At 41.8% G+C, this 13,785-nt stretch overlaps 1 protein-coding gene across 1 annotated transcript in view; it reads right to left on the minus strand.

Annotated features, from left to right (window-relative positions):
- The window catches only part of PAPPA (pappalysin 1), a gene marked incomplete at both ends in the record, with an annotated part of 247,503 nt that overhangs the window by 177,975 nt on the left and 55,743 nt on the right, over positions 1-13,785 (minus strand). Inside the window, 2 exons of the mRNA XM_080709626.1 lie at positions 6,638-6,830; positions 11,164-11,457. Of these exons, the coding sequence (XP_080565752.1) occupies positions 6,638-6,830; positions 11,164-11,457 (487 nt within the window). The remainder of the gene's footprint in view (positions 1-6,637; positions 6,831-11,163; positions 11,458-13,785) is intronic.

The raw sequence follows: 13,785 nt of genomic DNA on the forward strand, positions 1-13,785 counted from the left end.
ATTATGAATATATATATTTAAGAGCAATATATAATTATATATAAGCACTAATAATGGCTATACAAATATACTTGTAGACAGGGAACTAGAGGTAGAAGGAGAAACTTCCTCAGCACTGTTAGTGAGGGCAGCTTCTGTTACAATGACCAAATGACCACAATTCATGCATAGCAGCTCTGCGTCACATGACTGGCTTTATGACGACAATGAGATTACAAATGACCTGGAGTAGATTCAGGAACCACTTAATGACCACTGAGTCTCTCTACTTCCTTCAGGTGTTTTGTTTGGGTGATAACACAAACAGTCCCATGAACTTCACTGAATTCCTAATGCATCTCGGGTTCCCAATAAAGACTTTCACGGGAACAAATCACCCAGCTGACAGCAAACAGACAATGTCCTACATGTCCAGGGAGTATATGTGTTTCCTAGCTGTGATGTTTATTTGACTTTCATGAGCACCTGTGTCTACACACACACACACACACACACACACACACACACACACACGCACAATGAAATTAAATACTTGCAGGATGCTAATGCTGGGAGAGATCATCTTTCTTACCCAGGTTTTGTGAGAATCAATACCTAAATCTCTAAAGCTGTGCTCTTCAATATAGTAGCTCCCAGCCACTTGCAGCTAGTTAAATTGAAACTAATTTAAACTAAATAAATTTTAAATTTCTTTTCCTCAGTCCACTAGTCATTTGGGGTGGGCTAATGATCCATAGCCACAATTGGATAGTGGCTGCCAACTTGGACGAAGCAGGTATGGGACATTTCCATTATTGCAGAAAGTCCTATTAGATAGTTCTTCTCTATGCATTCTCTATATAAATGAATATATCGCATTTGCAACTAGAATATGACCGATTATGCACCACCTTTGAGAACACTGAGAAACTATTCAAGTGGCTTTCTATGTTCTGAGATTTGAAAGAAAAAAAATCTGATTGAGAAGGGCTAGAAGTCTTTTGTCTTTCAGATCAGAAAACTGAGGCTGTAGAAGCAGAGGGAACAGATGATTTTGCAAAGACTTCAGACCCAGGTTTCCTGGTTCCCAGCCCAGTTCTCTTTCCAATACACCATAGCCAATTGTTCAGATAACCAAAACCATCCAGTCAACATATGTTTGCAAGGCAGATAAAAATAAAGGAGTTAGGAAAAACAGGGGTGGCCTTGAATTATTTATTCAGTTGCCCATGTGTGAGGACACAGGCTGTGTGAGGATCTGAATAAGTTTTTTTTTTTTTTTTTAAGGGAAACCCTTGTATTCTCTTAGCCCACAGATGTAAGAACAGCAGGAAAACAAGAGCATGGCTGGAGGCGATACGTTGGCATTGATGGATGACGTGGAAAACACCAGAGGTTTTGCAGGGAAAGGGAAATTTCAAGTAGCTAAACAGCTCTGGAAAACATTGCACAAGCTGGAACTTAATATTTCTCGAGTGTAGTGTGTGTGCACTTGGCATATTGCAGATGTCATCGTGTTGAATTCCTCACCAAAGCCAGGTAATGTGGGTGCAATTAGCACCTTTTTATGGAAGAAGACTCAGAGCATCAGAGGAGTGAGATGGTTTGCCCAAGATCCCCTCAACTGGGAGCAACAAGGCTGCGAAAGAAGCAATGGGTGACTTGACATCAAAGCTGGTACACTTTGTACTGAGTCTATTTGCAGGAGGATAAACTCCGTGTGCACGGGAGAGTGATAGGCATAAAATGTAGTTCTATTTCTTTACAACAATTTATTGAACTTGGTAGACCGACTTCCTCTAGCATACATGATGGGCTATGTAGCTGTTAACCCTAATTAGGCATGTTTCAAAAATGTCAGTTTTAATTTAACATATGATAACTCCGTTATGAAACCCTAGACTGAACAGAATAGCTATTGTGTGAGCCTCCGGTACCAACTGACTATAGGTTATTAAAAACATATTGATTGAAGCTGAGGGCACTATGTAATAGAGACATATCTCATTACACAACAATTAACCCTCCAATAGGCTCCCAACAATCAGATGGTATTTATTTAATGGACAATAACTGCTTTATGAAATACAAATTGAATACATACACAGGAAGCTTCATTTAGAAAACTTCCATTTTTAAGTGGAGTGGAGGCCAAGGACTGACCAAAAGCCTGATACTTCTCATCACCACAGAAAAAATAAATAAATCTACGGGCTGCTGGAAAGCCCTCTCTGAAGTGTCACATGAGGTTTCCCAAACCCAGCTCTGAGCTCACAGTGAGGGCATCTGGGACAGAAGAGAGGGAGTTTCTGCAGAGGTTCCCTTTCTGCAGATCACACCCGCCCAGCTGCCAAGAAAGCCTCTAGGCTCAAGGACCTATGGCAGTGTGGAAAATTATAGGCCAAGTTTTATGTACAGAATTAGAGCCCAACTTTTTTTTTTTCCTACTGGGGATTGAACCCAGAGGAATTCTACCTATGAGTTACACCCCCAGACTTTTTTATTGTTAATTGTGAGACAGGATCTTGCTAAGTTGCTGAGAGTCTCACAAAGTTATTGAGGGTCTCCTCATATTGCTGAGGCTGGCTTCAAACCTGTGATCCTCCTGTCTCAGCCTCCAAAGTACTGGGATTACAGGCACAAGCCAGCTTGCCTGCCTAGAGCCCAGATTTTATGTGATAACACGATTTGGTATATGTGTAATTTTTTTAAAAATTTATTTTTAACTGACATCTACTAATTTTATATATATTTATGAGGTACATTGTGATGTTTTGATGAATGTTTCCAATGTAGAGTGATTAAGTCAGACTAATTAACAAATCCATCATCTCTCATACTTACCATTTTTATGGTGAGAATATTTAAAACTCTTTTAGGAATTTTGAAATATGCAACTCACCATTCTATACAATAGAATACGAAGGCGTATCTCCCCAAGTCTAACTGAAACTTTGAACCTTTTGATCACTATCTTCCCTCTCCTCATCAATCCTCCTCCTCAGCCTCTGGTAGGTATCATTTTACTTCCTACTTTCTATAAGTTCAACCTTTTAGAATTGCACATCTAAGTAATAACAGACAGTATTCATCTTTCTGTGCCTGGCATATTTCAGCTACTGTAATGTCCTCCAGATTCATCCCTGTCCTCAGACATGACAAGATTGCTGCCATTTTTAAGGCTGAATAGTATTCTACTGTGACTATATATGGTGTATTCTTTGTCCAGTCATCTGACAATGTATTCTTAGGTGTTTTTCATACCTTAGCTATGGTTAGATAATGATACAATGAACATGAACATGAGAACGCAAGTATTTCTTTTGCATACTGATCTCAATTCCTTTGGATATATACCCAGAAAAGGGATTGTGGGATTCTATGGTAGTTATATTTTTGGTTTAATGAGGAAAACCTATATTATTTTCCACAATCCCTATATTTATTTTGTTCTCATCACAAGAGGATTCATCAGAAAAGAGGATTGTCTTTTCTCTACTTGATAGCTAGTATTTGTTATTGTTTACTTTTCTATAATAGCCATTATAACAGTGAGAAGTGATAAATCATTATAATTTTTCTGTGAATTTCCCTCAAAATTAGTGATGCTGAGCATTTTTTCACATACCTATTGGCTACTTGTATGTCTTCTTTTGAGAAGTGTCTATTGAGGTCATTTGTGCAAGACATTTTTTATGGAAACATGAGCACATGGACAGTACACACTTAAAAACGAAAGCTCTTCTCTCCTTTCTTAACCTATTAAACATCTTTCTTTCTTTGCTTGTTTTAGTGGCTGCCCTAGAGTTTGAAATATACATTTACAACTAATTCAAGCCCTGTAGGGGCAGGGGTTCTGGGGCCAGCCTGATGCACATTGCACAGGCACTCCACCATGGAGGTAGAATATGATATGCCAGGTTCGAAGTCTACTTTTTCATATATTTTTTTTATTGGTGCATTGTATTTACACATCATAATGGGGTAAAAAGACTTTTGTAGACTTAAATGAACACATCACCCAGCCAGCCCCCACCCAGTCCCCACCTCATGCCCTCCCCATCCCTCCCTCCCATGCTTGGTTTAGTGGCTGACCTCGATGTGAATAAGTACATCATGCACTTTAAAGAGTTTCCCTCTCCGCCCTCCCATACCCACATTTAGGTTGCCTCATTTGCTCCTCTATAGGATCTCCTTTTTCACCTGGAGTTCCTCCTATGACTCCATTCACCCTAGCTTTCACATATTAGGGAAAGCATCCGATTAATTACTTTTTGCTACTGACTAATCTTGCTTAGCATAATGTCCTCAAGATCCATCCATTTCCCCGAAAATACTGCAACTGTATTTTTTTTTAATGGCTGAGTAAAATTCCATTGTGTACATATCCTACAGTTTTGTAATCCATTCATCTGTTGATGGACATCTTGGCTGGTCAGTTAAATCACCCAAAACAGAAAGGCACAGAAAACAAAAATAAGAAGAACAAAGACAACATGGAGAATAGTAGTAAATGTCAATATAACTGTATTTAAATTATTTTAAATGTCACTCATCTAAATATATGTAAAAGTTAGATTGTCAAAGTTGATCAAATAAGAGCATAATGAAATTTTACTCAGCCATAAAGAAGAACAAAATTGTCATTTGCAGAAAAATGGATGGGACTAGAGAATATTATGCTAAGTGAGATCATCCAGTTGCAAAAAGTTAAGGATATGTTTTTTTTCTCATATGTGGAAGCTAGAGAGAAGCAGAAAACAAAAGGGACTTTAGATAAAAGAGGCAAAAGACCAGTAGAGCAGTGGAAGGGAATTAGGGGAAGCTGTGGGAAAGGGAAAAAGGAGAAGCAATGAAGGGAATAGTCCAATAATACCATTTCACACATGAAGGTTTCACTACCAATTTCACCAATAAGTACAGGGAGGAGTGGGTCTGGAGGGAAAAACACCAAGTGCTGTGTTCATGCATATTTGTATAACTTTGTTTCACTATGTTGTATAATTACAATGCACCAATAAAAGTATAAAAAGACCCCCCCAAAAAAATGAAAGCTCTTGGTCACGTTTTTTTTTTTTTGTGAATCTTTTACAGTGAGATGCAACACCTCCTTCATAACTCTTGCTTTGAAAGAGCTTAATGAAAGCACAGGGGAATCAGAGACAAAACATTGCAAACTGTGAGCTGGAACGCAGCCCCTGCCACTTTCTATGGACTTAGTCAAATCTACCAGCCTCTTCAGCTCTAATTCTGTCCTTATCTGACACATGAGAAAGATGATCCCTTTTTTATTGGATTACTTGGAATATTAAAGAGACTCTGTATCTGAATCATTTGGTCTAGAATCTGTTCCATAGTAAGCACTTGATAAACACCAGCAAAACCAGTGGAGAAATGCTCATTATTAACATGGCTGGTATTTTCACCATCATCAATACGATATTATCATTGTTGGGTAAAGCATCTTAAAGAAGAGCTGGGGGAGGGACAAATTACTTGTCTCCTCTAAATTATAGTAAAGATCCAAAATAAATATAAACATTGTGGACTGTTTTTTGTAAGCTATTTAAATTTGGTTCCTTCAAATCTTGGGCTCCTCAAGAAATATACATATTGCAAGAGACCATTTAATTTAGGTCTCCAAATTCCAGGCACTGTAGCATCATCAAACTAATTTTTCATGAGAGAAGTATAAGACTTAGAGAGGGACGGTGACTTATCTAAGGTCATTCAGCTAATTAGTAAAAGACAAGGAAGCAGAGACAAGGTCTCTTATATTTTGGTCTTCTCAAAATTTTACCCATGCTTTTACAAATGCACAGTAGGCACAAAGGTCCTGATTATATATTGCACATATATATTAATGTATAGGAATACATACACAAATATATATGCATGCACACATATATAATGTGAGCTATATGTAATATGAAAGATTTTGTTCATTGATCAGAGGCAATCTTAAAGCCTGAGATCATAAAGATGAGACCAGTTTGTCTATCTAAAACAAAGTTTTCACATTAAGTTTCCAAGTTTCACAAACATATCAAAGTCAATCACTAAGACAAACATGAGAAGGGGGAGGGGAGAGGGGATGGGGTAGAAACCTAGGATGGGTTAAATGAGTGATGTGTGCACGTATACCTCTACCATCTTGTACTCCAAGTTTCTAATAATAAAGTAAATCTAAACGTCTATTCAATTTAGATATTTTATTATTCTCTATTTTTTATTTGCAGGTCTGGGGATATAACTGAAGGGCATTCAACCTCCGGGCTACACCCTCCTGCCCTATTTTTTATTCTTTATTTTTGAAACAGGGTCTCACTAAGTTGCGGAGGGCCTCACTAAGTACCTGAGGCTGTTCGCGAACTGAGATCCTCTGGTCTCAGCCTCCCAAATGCTGGTATTACAAGTGTGAACCACCATGCCCGGCTTATTATTCTCTATTTCTATTAGCAATTGTTGGTTTACTCCCTGACCCAAAATTTGCAATGAACCTATGGGTAAAATCCACTGTTCTAAGTGCTGGGAGTGTCCATTAAACAAGAGCAAGAACAAGAAACAGCGCAATCCCTCTTCAAAGCCGCTTTCCTTCCAAGTTTCCCTCTTGGCAGGAAAGAGAGAAAAGGATCAACACTTCATGGGATACACTCACCTTTCAAAGAAGTGGCCATCGATGGGTGGGAACCATTCCAGCATCACAGAGTCAGTAGTGTGGCTCACGGCCTGCGGGGCCAGAGCGACAGGCGCCGGCTTTCTGGAGGGCTGCCAGCCCTGGTACACCAGGTCCAGGTAGCAGTGCATTCTGGCGACTTGATTGGGCGTGAAGGAGTCTGTACAGTCGTCATCTGCAAGCAGAGAGAGAGAGAGAGAGAGAGAGAGAGAGAGAGAGAGAGAGAGAGAGAGAGAGAGATAAGCACCGTGCTGCAGGAGCAGGCATGCACGAGAAGGATGACGTCTCCTGGCGGCCAAAGAGCCAGCACCCCAGACTTTCTTGCCAACTCAGGGTGGCCTCTTCCAGCGCTCAGGAGTTAATGGTCTGTGAACAAATTAGTGTAGTCATCACTCCTAGAGACAGGTGAGAGAAAACAGGAGGAAGGGGAGGGTGGACAGAACTGGAAAGGCGTGCTGGAGACTGGAGAGAGAGCAGCCAAGAGGTCATGGCTAAGGACTAGGGCAAGACGTGCTGATTTTCACAGACTCCCAATCCTCTGGTTCTTCATTCTCTTACTGCATCCCTTTCACCCCTCTCATTCACTATCTCATTGATTCATCCACTTGTTTACCATTCACTCTTTTATTTATGCAGTCACTAGTTTCCTCATTCATTCATTCATTCATTCATTTGTTCTCCTTTTCATGGATGCAGTGATGCTGCCTTTTTAAACAAGCCTTCTGAGCGTCTAATATACATCATCTGTGTGAATAGGCATGGAAAGAGAAAACTTAAACAGTTCCTACCCTTGAAGAGCTGCTCTTGTCTAGTTACAGTTCCAAGGCCAGTTCCCTGTATGGCTCAAGGATGTTTCAAGGCCACTCAAGTTCATGATATCAACCACCAACGAAAGGAGGGAGACAGCAGATGGAGGCAGGAGAAAGAGCCAGAAAGGCTACTGAAGAAGAAGATATCTGAGTTCAATCATATTACATGGCTGAGGTTAGGAAGGAAAGTTGTGGGATTGCAGGAGACAAAGGTCACACACAACCAGGAAGCCATGGTGTCCTATGCTAGAGCAGAGGCCAGGGCAGAGGCAGGCAGACCTGGAAAAAGCCTGGGCTCACTGTGCAGGGTGCAAAAACAAGGAAGCACCGCTCCTTCACAGTACTGTCTAGGGGACATGTGTTTAGTATGTGCCAGGTAGAAACCAGGCATGGTGCCCAGCACTTGGGACCCATTTAAACACCTCTTCACCAACATACACTATTTTTTGGAGCTCATCCCACTCTCTCCTCCACCTTACACAAGAAGAAACTGAGACTGAGAGAGAGTAAGTCACTTATCCATGATTACAAAGCTAAGCACAGATCTGGGATTTGAACCCAGGCAGTCCTAACTCCAAAGTTATGTTTCTAATCGATATGAAAATCCCTTTCTCAATGTAAATGAGACCTGGTATGGAGAAACTCTCAAGCAGGTGGCTAACAGATGGGAGTTGAGCCTGGGTCTGAGTCTGAGGGTGACTAGAATCCAGACTCTGAGGTATCTTTAGATCTAATGATCTTTAATCCTTTTCTCTCTTTTCCAGGGTGTGGACTGAAGGCAATGACCCATGACTGGGCTCTAGCAAAGCAAGGCACTGTTTTGGCTTGGTTTCCCAAAACACCATTTCACATAGGTGTCTGTCTGGTCAAGGTTTCCGTAGCTGGGTCCCAGACAGAGGGAGCATGTTGCTAGTCAGATCTTAAAATAAACCCTCTACTGGGAATCCCACAGCATAAATTCACTTCTCCTTATCAAACAAACAGTAAGTAAGTTGAGCAGGTGCTGGGCAGTTGGACGTGACCTTGAAGGGAAGTAATAGGCGTGTGAGGGAGTTTATACACAGAAGCTACTTCATATCCTTTTGGTGATTTTTGACAATCTCTTTCTAGCTCCCTGGGGAGGGTTTAATTCATCTGATGAAGCGGAAGAACGTGATGTGCTTTTAACAAGCACTGTGTAGGAGTGACCAACTGAATAAGCCATCTCAAACCCAGGTGTACCATGTAACTCCTTGACTACCAAATATTTTATAGACCCCCATTGCTTGGAGCCAAAGCACTTTGATCTGAGAAAAGTCAGATCATTAGGTATTTTTTTTTCTATATTTCTATGAATACCTTATCCTGAAAGCACAAATACAAATCCTGATGATCTTGGTAGAAAGTTCTGAGGGACAGTGCTATACTAACGAGAACCTCTACCCACCCGGGGACCAGACTTGAGAAAGAAGTACCCAGGAAGGAGAAGCAACTGGGAGATGTTCAATTGGCAATGTCTCTACCCTCTCTTCCTGAAGGAGGGAGCCGCATGCAGCATCTCTCTCTTCAGCTGAGGGAACCCCGTGCATCACTTTCTTCAGCCCTGAGAACCCAATCCTGCTCTGCGTTTTGAATTTTATCCGGCTCCTTTTGTCACCTCATCTATCAGAGATCCTAAGGAAAACAAACATCTTAAAGCCTGTGGTTGCCTCAAATATGCTTTTGTGGGTGTAAGTTTGTTATCGTAGCTCAGTGAATTAGTTCTGCTGTTAATGGGTCACTGAGCTGAAGGGTTCCTTTAAAAAAAAAAAACAGTAAATCAATCACTCTTTAGATCTGTACAGAAAAGCACAGCAAAAAAAAAAAAAAAAAAAAAAGAAAGAAAGAAAAGAAAAAAAAGATTTAGTTTATGGGGGTCTGGTAGCTAGTGGCTGGGCTGCTCCTAGGCTCCAAAGAGGCCGGCATACTTCCAAACTCATGTTATTGTTTATTTTCCATGTGTGCTGAGCTGGCCAAGGAAAGGTGCTTACAGAAATGGGATGTAAGCAGGATTGTGGGAGGGTAGAGGGCAGAAATGGGATGTAAGCAGGATTGTGGGAGGGTAGAGGGCACCGGATGTGGAGTGTTGGTATGGCTGGGAATGGGACCCTAGTGGGAATGTGCTTTTGAGGAAATACCCAACACTCTGGCTTATTTTTAGAGACTCTTTATGGTACTAGAGATGGGAGATGGACTTTTGAAGAGACATCAGGTTTAGACAGCATGAAACTTACACGAGAAAGGCCACCAGAAGTTGTCAGCCCAAACTGGAAGGCAGAAAGAACAACTGGGGACCATCATATCCTTTGGGTTTCAGCAGCAAAATCCTTTCTGCAAAGGCTTAATGAAAACTCCAACAGAAATTCAAGTCAGTTGGGAAGGGGAGCTTACCTGTTTCAAGCAGGAACAGGAGCCCAGAGCCCCCTCCCATTGCCTCCCAGGTACCTCTGTGGAATTGTGTTGGAACCCCCATGTTGCTCAACTTCCGTGTATGTGAGACCTCTGGCAAATGACTGCAGTAAGCCACCATGTTGTCATGTGTACAATGGGGATGTTTCCTACCCCAGAGATTTGTTGTGAAAACTAATGAGATAGAGCACATTAGAATGTTTTAAGGTGGCCAATAAATTGTCATTATAGGAGTGGAAATATTGTTTTAAATAACTATTAATTTTAGATAGTGTCTATAAGAGAATTTCTTCAAGTATCTTCCTTATCCCCTCTTTTTTTCTCTCCCCCCCTTTCTTCTTCTCCTTCTTAACAAACTTTTATTAGGAACTTGGCTTTGTGGGTAAGTAATATATTGACTAAATCTTTCTTTTCAGAGAATTTGCTTGTTCTGCTGGAGAAGGAGATGCCTACCTTGAGTATTATAATAGAAAGCAACATTGGCCTACGGTGGGTGTACAGTTGGGTGGGCTGTGCCCAATGCAGGACTCGTGATTGAAACAGCCATTGTGAGGGATATGAGTGTCCTGAGGAAGGGGTGTCTTGTGCTAATTTGTCAAAGGTAGAAAAAGGGCTCATGGTCACTATATCAGGTGATAAAGGGAAGCATAAATCCTCAGCACTGCTACTGATAGTTTATAAAAGGTGTATGCAGTTAGGAGAAAAAAACATACCCAATATCACATAATAATTTTGTATATGCAAAACCAAAAGCATTGTTTTCCTTTTTTTTTTTTTTTCAAAAATAAAAACACTAAGCCAGGTGTGGTGGCACACACTTATAATCCCTGCACTTGGGAGGCGGAGACGGGAGGATCGCGCATGTTCGAAGCCAGCCTTGCTGGCTTAAGAGACTCTGTTTCCAAATAAAATATAAAAAATAGGTTTGGAAGTGTAGCCCAGAGGTAGACGGGTTCCATCCCTAGTAAGCAAGCTCCAGAGAAGGGATGACCCACAGGCATCAGGTTATACGAGAACTTCTACCTGGATTTTATAGATATTGGTCTAATCGTTTTTCTAAACTATGTCTTTCTGAGATGATTTGATATGCAATAGCTTCCATTTACCCCTGAGAAGCCCATGGAAGAATTATATGTGTTTTTGTGGAATGAAAAGTTTCGATATTAGAAAAGGTAAGTAGCTTGTTTGAGGTTACCCTGAGCTGGGACAGGAGCCACGTCTGCCATTCCATCCTGTGCAAAACTGGACCATGCAGTGACATGCAGTACCTACCTGCATAGCTCATGAAGTTGTTGTAAGGAGTGTTGAAGAAGCTGTGAAAGCCACAGGTATCATTTCCTGGTCCTGGGTCTCCACAAAACTTATGTTTGGGAGCTGGGTTGGTGTCATTGCAGAGGTCTCCTGTCTCAAAGGAGGGCTCTGTCTCCATACAGGGGTCACTGCAGGACTGGATCTCTGAGATGCCGCGGAAGATGTGGTAGAGGCCCAGGCTGTGCCCAATCTCATGAATCATGGTGTGGGTGTGGCCAGGAATGCCATAGAAAGAAGGGTTCAGGACGATGCCACCTACAGGGGAAAACCAGAGTGTTAGGCAAGCTGGATACTCTGCTTCCTGATCCAAGAACTCCAAGTCAATCAAAGATCAAGGGCAAAACTTCAAAATAACAATAGGCTCCTCCACCCCACGATTCCACAGGCCCGAGCACTGTTAGGACCTGTGATATGAATCACAGGTGAGCACAACGAGATGGAGTCTCAAAAGTCATTTTGTGCAACGCCTTCATATCTTAGATGAAAATACCCCCACTAGAGGAAGGGAGGAAATTTTCCCAAGGTTATTTCAAACTATGCAGAAGGAGAAAACTATGTAGAAGAAGAGGTCTAGAAAAATGTAGGGACTCCAATTTCTGGGCAGGTAGGGCTTTCTGCTAGAATCTGTTCCTTCAAAAGTAAAACCTGTTTTGTTTTACAAATATACCACCTGATCTCATCTAAATGAATCCCTCACACAGGCTCAGGCATCTTGGTCCAAGCTCTCATCTTGCCTTCACTCACTTTGTGATATTGTACAAGTTAACAGCCACCTCTGAGGCCACTTCTGCATCTCACATACTCTAACAGCAAGAACACTCATGAAAGCCCATCTGCACATTGAACTAACCACTGTAATGGTGCCTATGCCAGCTGATGTTTCCCGGGCATTTACTCTGGGCCCTCGGGTGCTGTGCTGAGCATTTCATGAGTATCACTGTACTTAATCATCTCACAACACAATGAGAGAAACACTGATTCACAGAGAGGTGGAGTGACTGGCCCGTGATCAAGAGTTAGTATAGAGCTGAACTTCAAACTCAAGATACTGGGACTCCCAAGCCTGAGCTCTTAATCTGTGCTTTTTTAATCATGCTTATCACAGGGCCGAGAATATAGCATTTCATTAAATGTGTTTTCAATGTATTTAGTGAATACAGACGCACCTAAGCAGGGTTGTACGGTCTAACCAATCACTTATGCGCAGCTAGAAGAGCACTGGACTTACTCCAACTGGGGGACAATCAATGGAAGATGGCCCACCCACAGGAGAACAAGCAGGCTTAGCATCACCTGGGAACTCTGTAGAAATGCAGGTTCTCATGCTCCTCCTCCCCTGACCCATAGCATCACACCCTGTACTTTAACAAGAGCCCCCAGTGACGATGACTTGTCTCTATGCTACAGTTTGGGAAGCATGAGACCCATAAATGAAGCATTGCTTACCTTGGAGAGATAGGTGTAGTAGAGCTCAGCAGAATGAATGGATAGTATTTGTTCCCAATTTATTGTAGGTACTGAAAAGGTGTGTGCAGGCTGACCGAGAAATGTTTAAACTTTAAAATCCAAATATTCATAGGGAACGTTAAAATTCAAGACTGAGAACCTGCCAATTGGGACTTTATCCCCAGAGTGGCATCTCATGAAAGAATGGAGAAGAGGCAGGCCCTTGCTGACTGGGACTGGCAAGCCCAGAGAAGGCAGAGCAGAGTTTTACCTTCGAGTAAGCTGCCAGGGTGGTGAGCCTGTTCAGTCATGGGGCTCACAGAGTTTATCAATTCTGAATTGCTGAGGGACTTTTAATGCAAAGATAGAGATGTATGAGAGTGTGCGGGTAAGGGCTTAGAAGGCCAAGGCACAGGCGGGAGAAAGAGAGACTGAGACAGGAAATCTTTCTCAGTTATTTTCTGTCAATCATAATATGAAACACAATCCCTTTCCCACCCAAGGCCTTTTCCAGGGATCTTGGTGCAACAGCAGGAAAAGAAGAAACAAAAACAGTTCTAATAAATTCAGTTGCAATGGGGCTACTGCAGAAGAATTGCTCATGAGCATTATCTCAGAACGGGGAAGTAGCAGCTTGCATGCTGGCTGGAGCTACCCTGACTTGGGTCAAGATCCTCTTTGTGTTCACAGTTGCCCTGTGATCTTGAGAAACTGCCTGACTTTCCTCTGAGTTTTAAAATCAGCAGCTCCGATAGTGTTAATGATTCTTTGCCTCTCCTCGAAGCTTGCATGTTAAGGTAATGGGAGACAATCCCAAGGAGGTGACAGAGTGGTGGATTCAGGGTCTAGGCTGGCTCTGTCTGTTCTATCTTGATTCACCCCTTTCCACAGTGACAACACTGGGCCCAAGACCTGTTTCATTGCTTCTCTTAAAAGGTGAAATAGCTGTAGTCTGACATCATCCTGAAACACTATAACATGCTATGGATTTATAGCCTCCTATATTCCTGGCCCCAAGCCAGCCTCTGACATTTGTGGAATTATGCAGAGTGTTTTTCCCTAACTTTCGAAGACTGCTATTCAGAACCTCTCAGACTCTGTTCATGACCCTTTTGGCTGCTTTTCCAAGAGGCAGAA

Source organism: Muscardinus avellanarius, assembly GCF_963383645.1.
Source record: "Muscardinus avellanarius genome assembly, chromosome: 13".
NCBI classification, from domain to species: Eukaryota; Metazoa; Chordata; class Mammalia; order Rodentia; family Gliridae; genus Muscardinus; species Muscardinus avellanarius.